Source organism: Durio zibethinus, chromosome 21 (genome assembly GCF_047325235.1).
Source record: "Durio zibethinus cultivar Kanyao isolate XHJ-2024 chromosome 21, ASM4732523v1, whole genome shotgun sequence".
In the NCBI taxonomy this organism is placed as follows: Eukaryota; Viridiplantae; Streptophyta; class Magnoliopsida; order Malvales; family Malvaceae; genus Durio; species Durio zibethinus.
In genome coordinates, this window is record NC_143182.1 from 4,800,211 (window position 1) to 4,821,942 (window position 21,732).

At 35.9% G+C, this 21,732-nt stretch overlaps 4 protein-coding genes across 4 annotated transcripts; 1 reads left to right on the forward strand and 3 right to left on the reverse strand.

Annotated features, from left to right (window-relative positions):
* Window positions 1–226: 226 nt before the first annotated feature.
* LOC111306034 (transcription coactivator) lies at window positions 227–6,291 on the reverse strand. The gene is made up of 10 exons (XM_022903934.2): window positions 5,959–6,291; window positions 5,707–5,796; window positions 5,479–5,583; window positions 5,043–5,144; window positions 4,831–4,915; window positions 4,347–4,416; window positions 4,173–4,217; window positions 1,667–3,991; window positions 1,225–1,441; window positions 227–1,033 (listed from the first exon to the last, which is right to left on the reverse strand). Exons 1-10 carry the CDS (start codon window positions 6,040–6,042, stop codon window positions 455–457), a joined length of 3,702 nt encoding a protein of 1,233 aa, XP_022759669.2. The 5' UTR covers window positions 6,043–6,291; the 3' UTR covers window positions 227–454.
* A 1,453-nt stretch (window positions 6,292–7,744) lies between these two features.
* Window positions 7,745–9,219, forward strand: LOC111306035 (uncharacterized). Its single transcript, XM_022903935.2, has 3 exons — window positions 7,745–8,035; window positions 8,119–8,338; window positions 8,801–9,219. Exons 1-3 carry the CDS (start codon window positions 7,830–7,832, stop codon window positions 9,014–9,016), a joined length of 642 nt encoding a protein of 213 aa, XP_022759670.1. The 5' UTR covers window positions 7,745–7,829; the 3' UTR covers window positions 9,017–9,219.
* Window positions 9,220–11,989: 2,770 nt separating this feature from the next.
* LOC111305020 (phospholipase A1 PLIP2, chloroplastic-like) lies at window positions 11,990–16,104 on the reverse strand. Its single transcript, XM_022902174.2, has 5 exons — window positions 15,190–16,104; window positions 13,932–14,444; window positions 13,573–13,632; window positions 12,912–13,328; window positions 11,990–12,825 (listed from the first exon to the last, which is right to left on the reverse strand). The coding sequence occupies exons 1-5, from the start codon at window positions 15,850–15,852 to the stop codon at window positions 12,247–12,249; spliced, it is 2,232 nt and encodes a 743-aa protein (XP_022757909.2). The 5' UTR covers window positions 15,853–16,104; the 3' UTR covers window positions 11,990–12,246.
* A 1,427-nt stretch (window positions 16,105–17,531) lies between these two features.
* Window positions 17,532–21,732, reverse strand: LOC111305021 (dnaJ protein ERDJ3B-like). Its single transcript, XM_022902175.2, has 10 exons — window positions 21,520–21,732; window positions 21,271–21,419; window positions 21,029–21,158; window positions 20,477–20,588; window positions 19,589–19,705; window positions 19,340–19,426; window positions 18,595–18,654; window positions 18,337–18,414; window positions 18,159–18,230; window positions 17,532–18,036 (listed from the first exon to the last, which is right to left on the reverse strand). Exons 1-10 carry the CDS (start codon window positions 21,588–21,590, stop codon window positions 17,878–17,880), a joined length of 1,035 nt encoding a protein of 344 aa, XP_022757910.2. The 5' UTR covers window positions 21,591–21,732; the 3' UTR covers window positions 17,532–17,877.

Sequence of the window (21,732 nt, forward strand, 5' to 3'; positions counted from 1 at the left end):
CTATAACATATAAGAACAAATGTAGTACAAAAAAAAAACTAAAATAATACTCATGGTGATTAATTATATTTTTAAAATGTCATGTTTTAAATTATTTTTAATTATCTATAATCAATTAACAATTCTACTTTATGCTAACTTTAATTATGTTTTAATCAAGTTCATTTATTAATATTAATAAAAAAATAAAAACAAATTAATTTAAAATATCAATATAATTAAAATATAAAATCACGTGCAACACGTGACAGAATTAATTAGTTCCTACGACTTGAGATAAGCACAACATACAACTTTAATTAGCCAACTAAATATTTTAACTAAAGGAAGTTGTTATTTCAGGATGGCTAAAATATTCAGACAAATTCTACAAGCTAAGCCACAAGGCCCAAAACTAATGTACAAAAATTAAGACAGAAGGCGACCGTTCCAAAAGCTAGAAAAATAATGCAAATCACTTATCCTTCGATTGAGAGGTTCCTTTCTTTCTTTTCTTTGAAGGAGTTGTGCTGTTTCTGCTTCTTTGACTACACTTCGGACAAAACCAGTCCTCCTCAGGTACATCCTCAAGCGGAGGATCACAACAATCGATGTGAATGCCAACTCCACAACCCACAGAACCACTTTCATCACCGCAGATTAGCATGGCATCTCCTCTCTCACGAGAAGCACAAACTTGACATGCTACATCATTACTCCCACAATCATCTGGTGGCTGTGGGGTGGTCACGTCCTCCACAATCTCTTCAGCTCGGCTCCTCAAGTTGCTAAATGATTTCTCTGCCCATTCATGACTGTTGTATAGCACATGTCTGTCTAGGGAGTAACCAGCTTTGCAGACGTACTCTACTAGGTAATCAGCAACAATGCAGGGTATCTCATGTTTCAAGAAGTCTTGAACCCACGAATCAACACGTGGCATGCCAGGACTAACAACTGCAAAATCAACTCCAGATTTGAGGAATCTGGTGTAAGGGGGAGAAGTTGCCAAAATGGTACCATCCCCAGCCTTCACAACACGCTTCAAAGTGTCCTGGTTGAAGATTGGTAAAAAGCAAACAGTCATTAACACAGTATATAAAACTAACCTTAACCATCTGTTTTAGTTTATGGGAAACAAGAAGAGCCGGCAGGTGACATTCTTTCATGGAAAATATTGCTGGTATGGTACAAGATATTACAGAAGTTGAAAACACCGTAACCAAATGAATACTGAAAACATACCAAAGGAGGAGCAATGCATTCTCCATACACGATAACGCGCATCCCATAAAATGCGCCATGGCCTGTTCTCTCCCTCAAGTGACGCCACTTCCTTGAAGCCTCCAAGTTTATTGCACCATCTTCACTGAGGCCACTATTGTGCCATTCATAAGGCTCCTCTGCCAAGAATTTTCCTGCCTGATTACAAGCACTTAAATAATCGGGCTTAAGAATCCACCTGCATTGAGAGGAAAGTCAAATTCAACAACCATTTGAAATTAAGAATGATATGGTGATGATAGACGTGAAAAATATGATCCCAAAAGTTAATTAATATAAACAGCAAAAGCTCTCATAGAATCTTCTTAATTGGAGAGTGAAACATAGAGAAACTTTTAGCAGAAGTTTAATAAGAGCTAAAGAGAAAACTATGAAAAGTTTTTGACAGTTAGAAATATGGCACCTTCCAGATGCAGCAGCAGCAAAAAATTTCTCGGTCCTACGAATTGGATCTGGGGCAATGAAATGTGTTGCCTGGTATGACCATTGATGAGAATCCCTGCAAAATTTTCCCTTCAAACGCCTAATGACTTGCTGGAATTCTTTTCTCTGCAATCTGTGGCCACTCAATATAAACCACACAGGCTCAGTTTTCAATCTGTTGAAAACCTTTTGTACCAGCTGTGTTTTAGAATCGACCTTCTGGGATTTTTCATTAGTCTTCACTGCTTTTTTATTGGGTTTAACTGATTTTCCAGGAATCTCCTCGGGACCAACTGGGCTGCTCTTGCCTGCACCCCTGGCGTTTTCCACTTTTAAAGATGCATTACTGCTGCTTGTTTTGGTGGCAGGATGTGGAATGAAATTCTCCTTTTCATCATCTTTCTCCTCAATATTCTTCCCGACGCTAGTATCATCCCCAACCAAATCATCTTTGGATTGAGAAGGAACAACCTTCATCTTGGCTTTACCTGAAAGTTGTTTCTTCCTTTTACTTGTTTTCTTTTTCAAGCCAAAACATTTTAAAGTTGATTCACCCAATTCAGAGTTCTTGCAACCAACTGCCCTCTCAGGATCGTTTCCATTTGTTCCATTCTTTGATGTAATTACACTCCCAACAGCCACCTTGGAATCACATCTGACATGTTCAGTTTCTAGCAATGTGTCTGCCTTACATGTCGATTCAACCAACTCAGACTTCTCTTTTCCAGGTGTCTTCTTAGCATCATTCTCATCTTCCTCATCTGGAGCTTGAGTTTCATCATCCCTGAATTGAGTCTTAGCAGTAGCAGCATTCAGAGATTTTGAGACAACTTTTTCGACCACATCATCCAGGTTAATAGTTGGAGGTGGTGTTTCAAGTTCACTGGCACTCTTATGAGTTGCTCTTTCATTAGCCCCATCCAAGCAAATTGTTAAATCATTTTCGGAAGCAATTTTGCTTGAGTAAATAGAACCTTTTCTGTTAGCAACATTGCTTAGTTTTGATCTAGAACCCAAGGTCTTCTTCGCAAGCATCTTCTTGCTATGCAGTTTTGTCACCAACTTATCACTACCTCTTTCAAGCAAATCCAAGGTAGCAGGGCTATGGGAATTTTCCATCCCTAGCTTTCTATCATCAATTGAAGGAACCTCAACATCTTCGAACTTATTCTGCAGCTTGCCTGGCTCTCCAATTACTTGTACACATCTTTCTAGGCCAGAATCTCCAAGATTTGACCTGCTTGCTATGGTGGATTCTCTTAATCCCTTGAAGGACATTTCAGGTGACTTCTCATGTTGCAGATCTGGCTTGCCTGCCAAGGTGGACTCTCCATACCCCTTAAAGGACATTTTGGGTGATTTCTCATCACTATTTTTCATTCTGTCCTCTGCAGTAACAGTTTTAAAGGAAGAAGAATCATTTGACAACTTGGTAGTTGCATTGCTAGCACATGAATTATGTAAAACATTCAGATAACTAGTCCCATCCACTGAGCAGTCATTAATCTGTAGTTGATCACCCGCCAAAGATGTTGGCTCCAGTCGTTCAGTGTCAAGTGCACTGCCCTCTACGGCAGCTTTTCCATTATGAGTGGTTTTTTGTGTTTTAGAGCTACAGGCAGAAAGTTCCAATGCTCTTTTCTGAGGCAATATACCAGCTGAGTCCTCTTCATGACATAAATCAGCTCCTTTCCGTGGAGATTTAACAAAACAAGAATTGATTCTTTCCTCTGTTTGCTGCATTTTAGAGGAAGGAATGCCAAATGCATCCTTGATTCTCATAGCTTGAGGAGAGCCACTAAAGTTGCCAGATATCTCTCCTGATAAATTTGGGGGTGTAGACTTTCCTGGTGATTTCCTTGGTGTTTTCCTTGAGTAGCTTATAGCAGTAAACTTCTCATTGGATAAAGAGGGGCTCTTAGAGTTAGATACCAAGTTAATATCTACATTTGTAGAATTTGGGCTTCTGTTGTGTTGTTCAGCTAACTTAATAGATGAAGCATTCCCGAGACCAGAGTCCTGAAAAGCATGTAGCTTAGGGTCATTAACATCGGTGGAGCTTGTGCCTTGATGAGATTTGCCAGGCGTCAATAAAACCTCCTTGGTATTTGGTGAATATCTGGGCATAGTTGACATCGACACTTCAACTGCTGAATTGGGCAACTCACTGGAACTGAGCATTCCAGCCTTCAAGTTATGAGAGCTCCTCTTCAAACTTTTTTGTCCGGATTCTTTCCATGTAGTTTCTTCAGCCTCTTCTTCAGAATCTTTAGCTTCAGCTTCCATCACCTCTAACTCATAACCACTGTTTATAGAAAGAGATTAGCTCACGATTTGATACAGTTAATACTTTTCTTTTTCACTTTTTCTTCCTTGCAAAAGAGTCAAGTAAATATAAATAAGAATCAAGATGCCAGAGCATGTGCAAAGCGCAGAGTAGGTATGTTATACAGAAACACAAATAAAATTCTCAGAAAGACCCGTACCTCTTGCTATAATTAGCTTCTGAAAGAAGTTCCCATTCTCTTAAACTGCATAAAAAGAATATGAGATCAAACAACAGAAAAATAAAGGTTTTTATACAAATTCTAATTTTCTGGTATGTTCAGGAAGATTTTAATTATCTTGTACTTTATGCCTTAAGTTTTCTACAAACGTACCAATCTTCCAACCAACGGTGATTGATAAGCTTTATCTTCCTGATTTTCTTAGCAAGCTCATACTTCTCCCCTGCATAAGACAAGATTTGTTAAAATGTTACTACTCAAGCTCATTATGCACAGAAGCAAAAGATTAAAAACTGAATCTCATATGAAAAACTTAATAGTGACAAAAAACAAACATCAAGCACCTTAATATTTTAACCACCAGCAATGACCATTGGAACTGGCTAAATGATGTGCATAGAATTATACACAAATAAATCAAATTTATACAAGCATGAAACAATAGATGAATTAACAAGTATAATGTTTGTCAAGGGAAAAGGGAAAGGAAGAATATTAAGAGTTGACCAAAAAAAAATTATCAGCATAACATTAATCAGGGAAAATTTGACAAGACAAATAAGATCAGCACAGAGTTGTGAGCATTTTGCAGTTTATTTTAGCTGCCTTTTAATAAAGAAAACATAGAAAACTGCACCTTCAAATTTATAGCATATCAGATGGGTGACTTTGTTTGCAACCAAAGGTTTAGAAAATTGAGCACCCATCAAGCTAACCATTGTCTGCAAGCAAATAAGTGAAATTACAAAACATTTTAGTTATCATTCCAACAAACAAAAACAAAAAAAAAATGTGCTTTACAATCAATAAAAAAAAAGCAGCACTATAAGAGTAAAGAGAGATCAATACCATAATGTCATCTCGATCTTGCCTCTGGTATCCAGTCAAGCATACAATTAAACTTTTAGCACCAGGAATTCCATTCAAATCTCTAAGAGGTTTGTACATAATCTGTCCAAATACAATGACAATTTCACAATTTTACACAGACAAAAAGAGTGAAGTTCCTTTATTAAAGAAAGTTAATATTATGACAACCTTTTTGGACCTAAAAACAATGAAATATCTCAAGTCCTATAAATTGTATATACTTTGCAGGAGAAATTATTTATAGAGTGATCAAACTGTTGCCTTTTATTCATCATTCATTGCTAGTTGCTACACCAACTGAATTCATGAATCAAAAATTCCGAATAATAGACAGGATATAAATTTTGAAAATCTCTTATATACCTTAAACAATGAGACGGTTAGCTTTAAAAATCGTAGAATAAAATAAACTCACCGAAGTAGGATCGACAGGCATTCCAATATCAAAAGTATGATCGACCCATAATCCAGTGACAACAGTTTTGCCATCATTTCGAGCAGCAACACAAACAGGATCATCCTACATAAGATTTAAAAGCAGAATTTTCAACATTTTGTTTTTGAATGTTAAAATGTTAAAAAAAAAAAAAAAAAAGAGCAAGCACATTTGATTTAATTGGGCTAAATTAAAAGAAAGACTTACGTAAACAATCTTATCAACGATCATATGAGTGCAATTCTGGCCATACTGACCCACACCTACGCCGCCACCGTCAATGAGCTTTATTCGAACCTTCTCAATTTTTAACCAAGAAATAAACAAATATCAAATATCATTACCAAAATTTAATAATTTTTTTGCGCAAATAAGCACTTCATTAATCAATGAGTAAAAAGCAGAAAGCTTTCAGGACAAAAACATGTTAATAGAGAATACGGGAGGTAGCGGAAAGACCTTATGCTCGTTGACGGGATCGAAGCCGTAAAGACAAAAACGAACGCCAAGAAAAGTTTTCGAGGGAGTATCGGATTCCAGCATTGGATCGAAACTTAGCCTTTAAAGAGAATTATAGAAGTAGGGTAACTGGAAGAAGAGAGAGATTTGATTTGATGAAAAAAAGAAAATAGGAAATCTATTCCAAACGAGTTGGAAATGAAATGATGAGAAAGAGTGTGAGCGATGAAAAGGAGTGTTCGGTTTTACGAAACTTGTCGAGGAAGAGTGGAAATAGTGAATTGAAACTGGAAAATATATTTTAGGGAGGGAAAATTTTTTCTCGTTCTCATTAAATTCAACTTTTTGGTGCAGGGGCGGGAGAAGGAAACTTCATGATTGAACACGGTGCTTCCACGTGGCGATCAAGGGACATCCTCTCGAAACGTGTGGTTCTTGGGCTTTGTACTGGGCTATTATCACCGATTTAGAGGGCAGCGGATTACTGTTTCCGGGCCCCATGGGAAGAAAACTAGTGGGCTGAAGCTGGTTGGGTCTTCTTTGTTTTAATTATTTCTTTTTTGGGTCGATTATTTACTCTTTTCATTTCTCAATTTTTGAGCATTTTTACACTAAAATATTATGTCATCGAAGTTTTCAAAAATCCCTAATCTTGAAAGGAACATGAAGTTGATAAATGATATTATTAGATTTGTTTTTGATTTCGATGATCTAAAATTTGATAAACATCAAGATTTTTCTTAAAGAATTTTGCTAATAAGCATCCTAGGTAAACTTAGGACACCTTTTAATATTATTATTTTTTGCATTTAATACTATTATTTATAATAAAGAAAAATATCTTCTCTATTATTTTAAAAGTAACAACGGTATTTATTATTTTATTTAAATAATAATAAGCTTTTAATTAAAATTTAGAGTTAATATTTGATATTTTATTTAATTTATTTTTTTTATTTTATATTTAATTTAAAATCATTAAAATTTAAGCATAAATATGATTGAAAATACATTATTTATCATTAGATAAAAATAATGAAATTGTTTATTACTTTTTCCCTAATAATATCTTCATCTAATACCTTCAAATTTGTGAATGAAATTATCAATTATTACATTTAATACAAATTAATTATCATTATAAATAGTATAATAAATTATTAACTAATCCTAAAATATATCCTAAAAATATTGTTAGCAAAATCATTACTAAAAAGTAATCAACTAAGTGAAATTATCACTTCGGTTTATAACACATTGCAACTCTACTTTTTCCTCTTCGAAGTACAAATTACATACCATAAAATGTTTATTATTATGGATGCTTATCGGTTTGAATAATAAAAAATTTAATTTTTCTTAAATAAAATCTCAATTTTAAATATTATAAATAAAAAAAATTAAATTTAAAATAATTTATCTTCTTATAAAATTTAATTTGATTTAATTTTAAATTAATTAAACCCAAAATGACTATAAGATACGAAATCCGGTACCCAAAAAAAATGTTTATTACTATTTTTTTGGAAACAAAGTGCTTCATTATTTTTAGTATTATTTTTATTTTTATTTTTTGGCCAATAGAATTGTTTTTATTTATTTAGATCACCCACCAACCTACTAATTATGCTAATAGTATTAAGGAGGCAAGAATACGAAACTAACCTCCCCAGAAGCAATGCTAGATTTCGTTTTATTTATTCACTGCATAAAAACGACAATGGCAATTTGGTAACATCAGCAAAGTAAAAAACCTCTATAATCCATGAAAATTCCACCAACCTCCAGCCATCACTCAAACCAAAAAAAAAAAAAAAGAAAGTCGAAACTACCCAATTTTGTTGACCACACTTTCCAGTAAAATCGGGGAGATGGCTTGGATAACAAGATTCTTAACGGCGGTGGCTTTCTTGGCCGTCGGAGTAATATTCTCACCGGAGACCTTCGGATCAAAATCAGAGGGTCCAAGTTCGCCCATTCTCTCCTCTTCCATTAAGCTAGCTCATCTACTCAGCTTCTCGACCGCCTGGGGCGCCGCCCTTTGGGTCACCTTCATCGGCGGTATCATCATGTTCAAGTACGCTCTTCTTATTCTGACCTTAATTAATCCCAAATTAAAATTCTCAAGTTTAATTAATTTTTATTTTTATTTTTACTTAGGCATCTGCCAAGACATCAATTTGGTAATCTACAAAGCAAGATGTTCCCGGCTTATTTCTCGATGGTCGGTGTTTGTTGTGCCATATCGGTGGCGGCGTTTGGTTATTTGCATCCGTGGAAGTCGGCGACGACGGCGGAGAAATACCAGCTAGGGTTTTTAGTCTCTGCTTTTGCTTTCAATCTCACCAATTTGTTCGTTTTTACTCCTATGACCATTGAGGTAATTTGGTTTATCAAGTTTATCTATTTCTCGTTCATCTTAAAATAATTGAATTCTGCGTTATCATGCTAATTGATAAAAAATTGTGAAATTGATTGACTTCTAGTGTTCAGCTGGTTGGGAAAAGAAAGGGGAAATTTTTTATTTTCTATTCTAAGATGTTTTAGTTCGAAGAAGTTTTGTCTTTTATGAGAATATAGAGTATGCGACTGCTTTTGAGATATAAGATTCACTCGAGTGGATTCTTTTGTTAAATGTATAAGAGTTGACGGCGTTAAAAATTTTCTGTTTTTTTTTTCTACATTTTCCTAGTAACCATGAAACAAATAATTTGGTTCGTATTAAGTTGATTAAATGCTGCACTTCTGAGTAAGTTTTGAGTTTATATCTTGGTTTGTTTGTTGACTTGCTGAATTGCATTTGCATATGCAATACTGTTATGCTATGAATATGATAATGCAGATGATGAAGCAAAGGCACAAGGTGGAGAGAGACGAGAATATTGGTGATGAAATTGGATGGACAAAGAATCAGGAAGCTGCAAAGACTAATCCAAAGCTTGCTGCCATGAACAAGAAATTTGGAATGATTCATGGGTTATCTTCCCTTGCTAATATTATGTCTTTTGGCGGCCTTGCTATGCATTCATGGTACTTGGCCGGTAAGCTCAATCTGTAGTTTGGAGTTCAGTTCTTCATGGAAAGTCTGAGTTTGCCTTCTGGCTATAGATTAAAGTTATCATTTGTACTTTGTGTTTTCTCTTGGATAAACTGTTCCTGCCAGAATTATGTAAACTTGAACCACATGTCAAGAAAATGGATCCTGTTCTTGTTAGTTGGTGAAAAAATAAATTGACAAAGTCACATGGCTTTTCCTATCAAGTGGGTGAAGTTTGAATGGTTTTTAAAGTATTATATTTAATTAAATCATGTTTGCAGTTTTTATAGCAGCTGAAACCGGTAATATAATCTTCATTGTATCTCGTTGATGAGTAGCATCAGTTGTTTGGCTTGCTTACACGCCGGAAAATGATTTGGTGGTATGGACCTACTAAGTAGCACAGTTACTTCGTAGAGGAAAATCTGTCAACTTCTTTAGAACAATGGAAATTAGGTTTGATGCACTGATTTAGTTTTTCTTGGACCATCCAAAACTTCCCCTGCTCCTTCTGCGTAATGTGTTATAACACAGGATAACAACTTTGCATTCATTTATTCTGTTTATTTTCATCATGCTCTGGTACTTGGTAGGATGATGTTACAGGTTTGTGGCAATCTGGCAAAGTCCTGCCTGATTGTGACCTTGAAAGTCTGTAAAGGAATCTCTGATCTATCAACTGTCATTCGGTAACATTTTTATTCTTTTAGTATTTGATGGTTTTGATTTTAACAATAAGCTAGATCATGAACTTAGATTGATAAATCGTAAATGTTACACGGATCAGAAAATCTTACTATTTATGCATAGGTTAATGGGTACCTTTGTCTCCATATATTCTTCTCAACCGACTGCTATGCAATCAACTCTGTTCTGTCAGATCTACTTGCTTCAATAGAAAAATCACCTCCACGTTATCAGATCTACTTTGCTTTAAAAAATGAGTGCCCTAACTGAGTTAAAGAAAAGGTTTTGGTGCTGGATATTGTCCTTGCAGATAGGTTATATAATTTATTCATCCATGTCTGCAGAGGTTGATTTCGGGGCTTGGGCCAAGGAACGTCGGAACAAAAGAAATTGCACAACCTCATGAGTCTCACTCTATCCTATCATATTCTTTGCTTGGGAGGAAATCCAACCCAAGTACTATTGGGTCAGTATACCTGCTAAGCGCAAGATCTTGGCGTGGGTCTGCCCAAAATAAACAAAAACGTGTTAGAGAGTTCCTCGTACTAGATCGGTATATATATATATATCAAGAGAGTGTAAAAAATTTGTCTTATATATTTTTTAATCTTTCATTTTAATAAATTTAAATGATGAAAGAGACAAATAAAAATAAATAAATGATTTAATTTCATTTTTTGAATATATTAAAATCAATTATTCAAAAATTTTGTAAAATTAAAATATTTTACATTATATAAATTAATTCCTTATATATATATATATGTATAAATTTAAATGCTATATATTTGCACTGCCACACAAAGCAAGAATTCAGAAATAACGTATTTTTAAAAATGATTACTTATCAGTTGATACCGATAAGATACACAAAACATTACTTTAAACGACATTATAAAAAAAAAAAAAAATTAACAATATTGGATTTCCGAAGGATAACTTACGGACATCATTTCCAAAAGCGTTGTTTACAATGAAGTTAAATTTCAACCGAATTGAAGAACTTTAATTTGAATCTAAAATTTTAAATCGATGTTCTTTCTGGACAAAAATCACTCAAGTGGTTTAGTCCTTGCAGTGAAAACCAATTACTTGAAATTTTATAGAAACACTTTCTTTCTCGTGTACGCTATTTCAACCGTAGTACTTGTTAATGGTGGTCCTTAACCTCTCACCGTGTCTCTCATAATGATTAATCTAATGTTCATTTGTTCGTTTCTATTTGTTTCCCTTTTACATCCTTTTCTGCATCGAGTTATACTCATTTATAGTCCTTCGTTACCAATTTTTAGTCACATTCATGATTTTGGCATGTCAGGCAAAATGGTCCAAGGTCCCACTTTCGAGCTTCCTTTCATCATTTGATTCAAATCCACAAGAGAGGAAAAAATGGAAAAATCAAGAATTTGGTTCTAGCAAATTCGTTAGCCCCGAAACAAAGCAACCACGAGATAACGATGGAAATCCACACGTAAACGCTGCTGCATCGCGCGGTATGATGGAGGTTGGAGATTTGCGTGAGCCCGGTTGTCCTGATTCATCCATAAACAGGCTGACTTTTTGCCCTGTTGGATGGATAGGCTTCAGGGTCACAGCCATTTTAGACTTGGGGCTGTGGGGACTCCTATTTTGTCTTTTAGATGAACCTTTTTACGTGCAGCGCCAAGCAAAAGAAAACTTTTGTTCGTGGCTTGTTGATTTCTTGAGAATCCCTACATGTGAATCACGCATGTGCTTAATGCGGATCATTACTTATACATCAATTGGGAGCAAATTTGCCATAGCTGCAAGAAAAGAAAAGAATCAGGGTTGGAATTGCTGATTCTAGCTATAACAAAAAACAGCTTGGTCCACGTCTAAGATAATATGCATGTCCCGTCCACTTTTGTAAAGTTCGATGACGTCCCATGAAAACAACGAACTCCCTTGATTTGAGTGATTAGGGCAAATTGCGTGCCCTCTAAGAGTGATGTTTTAATTGTTTGTGACACATTTTGTGCATGATTCAATAATTGATGTTGTAACTGAGATATTTGCCGGTGTTTAAGTAAATCTGATCCACTCAATTCCCAGAAAGTTTAACATCCTTCTCAATAACTATAGAGCCGGAGCAAGATCTTTTTTCAAGTTTCAATGATACTACACATTGATATCTCCAGGCACAGATAGCCCAAAAGTCAACCCTTTGACTATCATTTTCGTGAACCAGTCCCAGGAAAATCTCGGTAGCTTTGGGCAACTATTATTATTCAGTGATCCGATGAGACAAAACAGAACATAGATTCCACATTTCCACTTGCGTACTCGTAATTCAAAGTATGATCAATATTTTTCTTTCTTTCCATTTGCTATCATTCATAATCAAATGTTCTATTTTTGTATAGATCAATTGGACACTTTCATCTGATTAAAAAAAATGATAAGAAAGAAATAGCATGAATTGTTTTCAATTATCCTTTTCTAAATCAATGAATAAAGAATCGTCTAACCTTCGCATGCCATGTGCCTTCACCTGGATAATACTTCCTAGGAAGAAACACTACATGCCCAACCAAATAAGCTGATCAGCGGAAACTCATTACGCTGAATGCGCCCAAGAGTAACAGCTTGGCAGGGAACAAAAGCACAACCAGCAAACGCATGTGCTGTGACGCAACAACTCTACTGAACCGTTTCAAGGACTCTCTCCCAGTTTGTAAAACACCAGCAAAGTTGAAGTGTTCTTGGCCCACATTGATTGTTGAAATGGACCTACCAAGAATGATACCAGCATTGATGCTACGAGGTAACACCAGAGGCCACCAGAACTTGTGTCGGTGCTCTCTCCTGCTCTTCCTGATGCGATTCAGCTCTTGACGGATCACACCTCGAACAGATTTCAAGTAAGACCTCATGTCATGATCTTTTTGGATTGTTCCTTCAGAACCATATGCAGAACGGTCACTTAAGATCTCAAGTGGATGTGGTGAGTTAAAGAAAATTCTCTGTGCAGCCCAGAGCAGCTTTTGTTCACTATCATCATCTGACAATGGACAGCTTAGCAAATATAGACCAGTTCCTGAAGGAAGGAGATGATGATGTGGAGAGAATTTCTCATCTGGTTGTAAAATCAGAAGTTGCCCCATTGGAGCATACAATTGCTTCTGTAGTAAAACAAAAAAAAAAAAAGAGTTAAAGTCCATGTTCTAGTTAAGTTACACATTGATTTTTGAAAATGAAGAAACATTACCTGATTATTGAGACAAGGATGGTGGCGAAAGTTTACATTAAGGGCCTTTAAAAGCTCTGCAACATGATTAGGATAATTGCAAGAAAAGGCTCGGGGAACAATATCTCTGTGCATTGTGATGGCTTGAACATGATTTTGTGGCAACCCCAGTTTACGAAGAAGACGATCACCCCCACACATGATGCTTGGAGATCCAAACATTATAACAGGAAGTAAGGCAGAAGCTGGCACTTCACCTCTTATCAGCAACATGAGATTTACCAATAGTGACAAGCTGCCACCAAGAGAATGCCCTGTGAAGCGGAAAGTTGCACGCTTGCCATGTGATTTTAAGTGTGAATGGACTTCAGGCAGCATTTGCTCATACATGCCTTTGGCAGCCTCATATATACCTCTATGCACAAGAACATCCAGTCCCTACATCAAGACGATTGTATTGCATTTATCAATAACAGGAAATAAATACATTTATCAATTTCCTCTATGATTTTAACCACATATCCAGAATAGAGAAGAAGCATTCTTGATTCTCTTGTCTAAAAAGGTTTATGTGGAAATTGACATATGAGGCAATTTCTACAAGCATCTTATATATTTACAAATCCAAACAAATCACACAAAGATTTGCAAGAAGCAAATCAACACATTAGTCAAGAATTACCTCAAACTGAATAGGCTCAAAAAGTAGATTTGCCTGCCAAGATGCCAATGACTCGGATCCCTACATATACCACATCATAATTTGATTAAAACTAAATGAAAAAAAAAAAAAAAGAAGAAGAAGCCCAAAAACAAGCAACAAAAATGAGTTAGGTCTTGCGACATTGTCAATGGCAATAGCATAACAACTAATTCAAAATGTAAGGTCAAAGTCCAAAAATGTAAATTGCATAATCACCTATGAATAGATCTGCAACTCTTATATAAAGAAAGCATGTGTTAATTCCCATGTTATCACATGTCCTTAAATAATGTATTAATATAAAATTTGTAATTAAAAGTATGGATTATTTTACCCACCTGAATTACAAAGAATCTTGTAGCACTCTGATCGTCGTCGCATATAAACCACTCACAAGGTGACGAATGTGTTGAGTTCAAATCATCTGCAACAGCCTGCTTTACTTCTTCCTTAGCAGCAACCACAGCAGTCACAGAGTCTGTGGTTGCCATTAAAGATGCCACATCAGAGTTTATCATATCAGCACTGCTTTCACTTCCACTGCCATCTGTGGATGAACCCTTACTGCTTTCAGGATTTGATGATCTAAATGGAAGTATGGTCCTTGTATGGGAATGCAAATAAGAAGCAGCAGAGGCAGCTATCTGATAAGCAGCAGAGGCACTGATCTTGTAGCCAATATTTTTCTGCTCATGGCTGTCTGCATCATCCTTTTTATTCCTTTGTGCCTCTTGATTTTCAGAGGACACACCAATTTGTTCATGATTTTTCTCAGCTTTCATTGCCAATTCTCTCTTCTCTATTGATGAAGTTACCAAACGTAAACCATGATACTTTAGGAGACTTTCAGGCTGAATTTTATCCCAAATGGAAGATGTAGGAAAAAAAACCATGTTATTCTTCATGCGAAAAATAGAACTGCTGATGTATTAAACTCAACTTTCAAAAGATATATATAAATTAGAAGTAATGTGAACCAATGTAAAATTTATAAAGAAAATTGCTATTCGAGGATGGAATAACAGTTTCATCCATAAAGAAATATCAAGCACACACCCAACAAAGATAGAAAAGCATTATCTTAAAAGTACAAATAAATTACAAAACCATAGATTTCAGCTGTTCCTTGATTCACCAAAAACTCCAAAGTTTCACAAACTCAAGATGCAACCATTGAGGCAAGCCTCCCTAAAAATGAGCCGTTTCAATTTCAACGATAACCAAATTGAAACCTTTATGAACAAGGTTCCAATTTGCAAACCTTTGATTTCTTGAACTTTTCATGTAACTATCACAAGCCAATTGGCTGGCAAAGTATACAGGAAGGCTTCAGCTAGATCTAAATTATCAAAAGCGGAAAATTTCACAGCATCCCAATTAGAACTTTTCAAAATGATCTTAAAGATTTAAGATTAAAATTTTCCGTTTAGCGCTTTTTATTACAAACAGAATAACTTAATCTCAGGTATTAGAAACCCAGATCTCTAACTCTGTCCATTTACAAAAACAATAAAACAAAAACATCTCCAATATTTTAAAAAGAAATAATATAAAAAAGAATGAAAACGAACAAAAATTAATTTCTGGGTGTGTTACCTTAATCTTTGGAATCGCATAAGCCAAGCTTCCAAGGTATGACATTTTAGCGTACAACTTAGCCTCAGCTAAAGACACCCTTTTTAGCAACTTGGAAAACGAATCTTTATCAATTTCAATCTCCTTTTTTTCATTTTCGTCATCATCATCAACTCTACAAAATTCACAGATTTCTTCCTCCTCATTTACGACGCCGTTACCGTTGTTTTCTTCTTCGGTTTCTCCTCCTTCATTGACGCCCTTTCTTTCTACTTCCTCTTCTCTCCACAACGACTTCACGTGCAGAATCTTCAAAACCCAATTCCCATTTCCCCCTTCCATCGTTGCCCCAGCATTCACGTTCTCCTCCTCTACTTTTTTCGCCAACCCATTATTATTCTGCACCAAAACGCTGTCGTCCACAGCCAACCCGTTGTACCTCTTGTTATTTCCACCTCCGGGCCACAAAGATTTCAAGGGGTAACGAAACGAGAACCTGGAAAACGCTGTCTTCTGCGGAGGCACCACCGCCGCCGTCGCCGTCGACGATGTCGATATGTTATCCACCGAAGACCGCCCCACCACACTGACTTGCGTTGCGTTGGTCCTACTTTCCAGTGGCCCACTCACAGAGATCGCCGGTGCCATCCCATGAATCCCGGTTTTCAAACAAAGCCCATCCATTCTCGTTTCTCTCAATTAAGATTCGTTTCTGGGCTTCTTTTAGATTCTATTTAAAACGTAAATTTTTTTATACTTGCAAACAATAATGCGTCGAACAGCGTAACATCAGGCAGCAAATCGCAGGAAGCAAGGAGCTGGACCTGTTAACGTAACCAAACAATCTTTGAATTCCTACAATAGTTTTTGTCTGACTTATTGTTTCTCCTATCTGCTTTATCGTTTACAAAATCTTTGATCAAAATTCTCCTTTACATAAAAATGGAAAAGAGAGAGAGAATTTAAAGAGGCGGCAGAAAGGTTAGAAAAGTCGTTTGTATCCAAACAGCTACAGCCTACAGGTCACCAACCTAGTTAAATGATTTTCTTCTCTTTTTTTTTTTTCCTGGAAATTTCTAGTTATAATTAAGGAGCAGTTGGAACGACGGCGTTTTAATGGGGTTTCAATACGGCACATGGGGGGATGATCTCTTAGGTGGGGGCCCGCCTGCCTGACTGGGTGTCAAAACTTTGTGGGGAGAATATCTGTTTGCCACGTCAGAAAATTTTCTGATGAACTAGAAACTTGGAAACCCAACTCAAATGACGTGTCCTTGAAGTTCTCTCTCTCTCTCTCTCTCAGACTATCAAACATTTTACGTTTGGCTATACACGCCTCATGCACGCTGCCAGCATTCGGCACCTGTCCCTCTGTTTTTTTTCACTATCTATTTATTCAACTTCTAAAAACCAAACTGAAGAAATATTTGTCTTGGTTGGAAAATATTTTTTAAAAAAAGACATTTTAGAAATATTCTAAAGTAAGAACGAAATTTGTAAATCTCTTCAATACCAAGTATTTAAGTAACATCATAATTTAATATCTAAAGTAATGCAAACCTAACAATAAAAATTAGGTAGTAGATAAAGTTTTTATAATGTGGTATTTGTAATGCTTGGAAGGGGGTGGATAAACCGGTTATCTAATAATTCCTTCCTTCTCAGAAAAAAGGATGAACTACAGAGCAATGTCTGTTTCTATTTCAATACACGTAGTTGAAAGCTGAAAGGCAACGGTAGGGAATAGGGTTCGGCGTAGGGGTAGGGACTTGGAAACCTTGGCGGTGACGAAAGCCAATATTAATTAATTAAATGATAGTTATTGGGCAGTTTTAAATCTATATGATGGTAGCGTAGCGTAGGAATGGCCTTTTTTTAAGTCGGGCTATTAAATAATAATAAAAGGCAAAACTTATATCCCACAAAAGGATCCTAAACAATAGTATAATTTTAGATTTAATAGTATAAGATTGTTTTGGTCATAAAATAAACTCGATCATACCCTTGGTAACCCCTAAAGTTTGGAGTCTCTCCTCTTGACTCGGAAAAAGAAAGGCATAATTAGAAGACAGCCGCCCAGCAAACGAAAGAAGGTTGAAAAGATAATGGCCGAATAGCGGAGACCCAGACCAAACGACCAAGTGGGGCAGCCGACAAATCGAAGAGAGACTGCCACTATCCCGGCCCAATTTAAGGAATTCTTTAATTTTCTTTTTTATAATACAATGATATTATTATATCAAAAGTTAACTCTGTTCTCTGATTTTGGCCAAGTTGACTCTACAATCTCAAAGAACAAAATTTGCAATTGAGGTTATAGGAACAATATTCACTTCAATCTGTAGTTTAGATGTCGATGCAGATTTTGATAGAAAAATAATTAACTGCAGTACCAGCTAAATCCTCGTTGATAACTATTTTGTGGGACAAACAAGAAACGAGACAGATAATATTGTCTCGTATGAACCCAAAAAAAGAATATTATGCTAAACAAGCCTCTCCAAATTGCTGGACACTTGAACGTATTAGAGAGCAAAGACATTTTTCAGACACTGCATGCTAATTTCTTAATGACGGAGGAAAAAGGTAAAAGAAAAAGGAGAGAAGAAAAATTAGAAACCCTCCAGATTTCCTAGTTTCTACGTTATCCTCATCATGCTACAATGGGAACATCTTAGGACCCAACAAAAAAAATTGTATCCTCTATTCCTAGCCAAGAACTGCCTTGATTTTGGCCTTCTGGTCCTCCGTCAGCGATGTGGGGAACAAAACCTCATAAGTGACATAGAGGTCTCCTTTCTTGTTGCTGAAATGCAATGGCATTCCTTCTCCTTTGAACTTTCTCACCTCTTTCGGCTTAGTAATACCCTGAGTATGCAATACATATTTATTTCCCTAAATGTATATTGGTCTTCATTTCCAATTTTGGATCATTTTAGTTGTTGATCCAGAGAAATTAGACTAGAAGCTCCATAGAATATCATGCTTACCTTAGAGCCAATGTCCACTAAATGCTCATCAAGATGTTTAATGGTCTTCTCAAAACCAACAAGAGCTTGAACCTGGAGCAAGTAAATAAAATGAAAATTAGTTCATACTTTCCATTTCAAAGGAATGTAAAGAGCAAAGGTCGAGACATATAAAGATATCCTACAAAATGAGACTTACAAGTGTTATGGTGACACTGGTGTGCAAGTCATTGCCATCCCTCCTGAATCGGTCATGGGGTGCTGTGCGAATCCGGAACTGAAGAAAATGTAATAGTCTTATGTGAGCAAGAATGGGCAAATTCCAATATCCTAACTAAAGGCTGCATAGGATTGAAGACTGGACATGAATCTATTGGCCTCGCCCATGCCCAGCATGTTGCACAATAACTGGACTATACAGAAGGGAAAATTTTCAAATCACTGTTAAGAGATTAACCTTCAAATCTCCGGGTTCTCCATCTACTATAGGCTCGCCATCTTCATAAAAAACCACTTCCTGTAAAATGCAAAAGGAACATTAATCCACATCAAACAACAATAATGACTATCTTACTATTCTACTCCATGTATACTATAAAAAAACAACTACAAGATGATGAAAATTACATGCCATAGAAGTTGTAGGATAAGAAATTCTGACAAAATTGTCAAACAAACAAATATGCATAAAAACAATGTGTTCCACTTATACATGACATCAAAGGATCCTAGAGAGATTTACTATAGTACATTTCTCTGTCTGCTTTATTTTTTAAAGTAATGTTGACCAATAAAGCATGCCAAAAACAACTCAGCACGCCCTAATACATGTGAACTATTCTTTCCAATTGCTTATCATTGTCACTTTGAAGAGATCATGAAAGCAACCAGATCAGCAGGTGCACAGACAGTGGAAAAGAGCATCCTAAAAATTATTCAGATTTAAAAGATTAAAAAAATAATAATAATAATAGAATGATGGAACTACAAACAACTCTTTCTGCACCAAGGAATTCAACAAACAAACTTTTCATATCACAGAACAGTTTATCCTCCTTCACTTTCCTTAGATTTTAAGAATGACTATATATTTGAACATTATTTAAGAAAAGCTGAGCAACAATATCAAATGCACATCAAGAAAAGCTACAATCATGAAGAAGTATTACAAATTTAAAAAAGTTCAAATTCTACAAACTTACTTGTCCATCTTGCATTCCCTTCTCAATATCAACTGTGACAATATACCCCTCCCGTTCATATTTGACATTTTGGCACTGCTCACAAACCTGAGAAAAGCAAATTGGAGAATAATGATAAAAGCTGGATCATAGTAACGTATGAAATGACAATTCTGACAGTATAAAAAGGCCCAGGAAACAAGATAAAGAATAAAAGAACATTATGAAATTTAAATAACAAAGAAAAAGAAAACAACAAAGCCACAGTACCTGTTCAGTCATCTGTTGGAACATCCCCGGACCAATTTGCTTATGATAGACCTCATTTCTGCAGTTACAGCGTCGTTTACCAGGAGCAGGCTTTAAGATGTTTTTCTCCCTCCAAACCTGGTGACTTCCATATCAATGTTACTTTTCTATAAACTAAGCATATTTAGAAAGATCGGGGAGTAGGAAGGGGGAACAAAGAAGCAAGCACTAGCTACTAGCTCCCTCTATTTTCCCCACAGGCTCAAAATAAGTACAAGATGGACAAGGATACACCCTGTGTCCATCATCATCATTTCACGATAATCTATGCATAATTTATTGATCCACTAGCTTCCTGAGAAACTATAGAACACTCAAATAAAATGCAAAATTGCTCAGTCATTAGTTTCCAATGACACCTAACAGCTCTGTCTTTTACACTCATGAGAGCTGCTTTAACAAGGCTGAGTAGTAGACAAGGATAACTGGCTAATGATCTAGCTTGTAGCTGATAGACAATTAAGTTCAAGTAAGAGAATCTAGCTTTGTCATTTGCAAAGGGTACATAAAACACACAAGTTAGGTGAACTACCTATGTGTAAAATTTTAGTTATTATTACATGGATATGATGTTTAGACTATTAACATCCTGAGAAAGCATGTGTACTCATATACATGATTTTTCTTACAAACCCACTATCCAAATCCCAAGTTTAGAATGTTTTATAATATGCATACGTTCACACTGCAGCACATAGACTAGCCAACTTATGTAAGACATTAAATAAGGTAAAAGCCATAATGCAAAAAAATCTTGGATTCAACACCAGTCAAGATGGCCAAAAGATTGATCAGTTACAGATTTGGGTTAAGGATAAAAAAATCCCATCATAAGACATAATTTCTCACCTTAAGAGTACCTCCCATGTACAAATCTTCCAGTGTTGCATCCAGTTCAACAATTACATCATCACCCTTCACAATTCTCTCTTCCTCTTCTGCCTGGCCTCCACCAAAAAACCTGAAGAAAAGCTACCTCTTGTCAGCAATAGTAGGTGGTTGAATTCAGCATAACATAACTAAAAGTGAACAATTCTTAAAAAATGATGGCTAGCCACATTTAAACTAAGATAATGCAGGATTAAGGAGACAGTTCTTAGAGGTTAAAATGATTATTAGTGTATGCTATCCCAAATATAAGTCAATAACTAACATTTTATTGATGATTTCATACATAATCACCAATAAAGTAAAGGTTCTAATTTCAACTATAGGGGAAACTTGAAGGTGGGCAGCACTGGCATAACTAAGATAAACCTAAGATGCATTAATAGACTCCTAAATTGTGGGTACAATGCCAGCACATAACTTACCATAGCATTTCAATTACTACCATATTACTATCAAGATAATTAAACGTGACGCAATATTAATAAAAAACTAAATTTTCAACAATCTTACGTGCTAAAGATGTCCTGAATATTAACCCCCATTCCTCCTCTGCCTCCACTGGCAGCATGCTGCTTCAGGCCCTCCTCTCCATACCTATCATATATTCCCCTCTTTTCGCTATCCGACAACACCTCATATGCTAATCATTCATCAAACAGATTAATCATCCAAGAAGAAAAAAACCAATTAATTCCATCACACAAATATTCTTCATAAAAGAAAAAATTAAATAAAGAAGGAGATATTTTCACCATTGTTAATCTCAGCAAATCGCTTATTGGCCTCTTCATTACCGGGGTTCTTATCAGGATGATACTTCAATGCCAGTTTCCTATACGCTCTTTTGATCTGCTCATCCGATGCCCCTTTCGGCACTTGCAATACCTCGTAATAACTCTTCCTGCATCAATACAATATCGCCACAAAATTTCACGCATACATAAACGCCATTTGTTAAAAAAGAGAGAGAGAGACACACACACAGAGAAATAGGCGCGTACCCTGCAATGGCGACGATCGCGTAACACAAAGCGCATAACAGAAAAAGTAGCTTCGTTCTTGGAAGCGCCATGGATTTGAGATCAGGAGAGAAAATGGATCTCTCCAGAACTTTATGACAGCTTAGAAATTCTTCTCGGATCTTCGATTACAAAATAAAAAATAAAAAATATATATATATAGAAATATTTTTCCAGAGATATTAGAGGAGAGGT

What these genes read in the sequence shown, in the direction of transcription:
- LOC111306034 (XM_022903934.2), bottom strand. Translation starts at nt 6,042, where the DNA reads ATGCTGGAATCCGATACTCCCTCGAAAACTTTTCTTGGCGTTCGTTTT. An exon ending in TGCCTGTCGATCCTACTTCG is followed by an intron (nt 5,145 to 5,478) that starts GTGAGTTTATTT and finishes GTATTTGGACAG; the next exon opens with ATTATGTACAAACCTCTTAG. An exon ending in CACCGTTGGTTGGAAGATTG is followed by an intron (nt 4,218 to 4,346) that starts GTACGTTTGTAG and finishes CTTTTTATGCAG; the next exon opens with TTTAAGAGAATGGGAACTTC.
- LOC111306035 (XM_022903935.2), top strand. Translation starts at nt 7,830, where the DNA reads ATGGCTTGGATAACAAGATTCTTAACGGCGGTGGCTTTCTTGGCCGTC. An exon ending in GGCGGTATCATCATGTTCAA is followed by an intron (nt 8,036 to 8,118) that starts GTACGCTCTTCT and finishes ATTTTTACTTAG; the next exon opens with GCATCTGCCAAGACATCAAT. An exon ending in TTACTCCTATGACCATTGAG is followed by an intron (nt 8,339 to 8,800) that starts GTAATTTGGTTT and finishes ATGATAATGCAG; the next exon opens with ATGATGAAGCAAAGGCACAA.
- LOC111305020 (XM_022902174.2), bottom strand. Translation starts at nt 15,852, where the DNA reads ATGGATGGGCTTTGTTTGAAAACCGGGATTCATGGGATGGCACCGGCG. An exon ending in ATGCGATTCCAAAGATTAAG is followed by an intron (nt 14,445 to 15,189) that starts GTAACACACCCA and finishes GATAAAATTCAG; the next exon opens with CCTGAAAGTCTCCTAAAGTA. An exon ending in ATCCTTGTCTCAATAATCAG is followed by an intron (nt 12,826 to 12,911) that starts GTAATGTTTCTT and finishes GTTTTACTACAG; the next exon opens with AAGCAATTGTATGCTCCAAT.
- LOC111305021 (XM_022902175.2), bottom strand. Translation starts at nt 21,590, where the DNA reads ATGGCGCTTCCAAGAACGAAGCTACTTTTTCTGTTATGCGCTTTGTGT. An exon ending in ATTCAGGACATCTTTAGCAC is followed by an intron (nt 20,589 to 21,028) that starts GTAAGATTGTTG and finishes GCTTTTCTTCAG; the next exon opens with GTTTTTTGGTGGAGGCCAGG. An exon ending in ACATGGGAGGTACTCTTAAG is followed by an intron (nt 19,706 to 20,476) that starts GTGAGAAATTAT and finishes GGAAGTCACCAG; the next exon opens with GTTTGGAGGGAGAAAAACAT.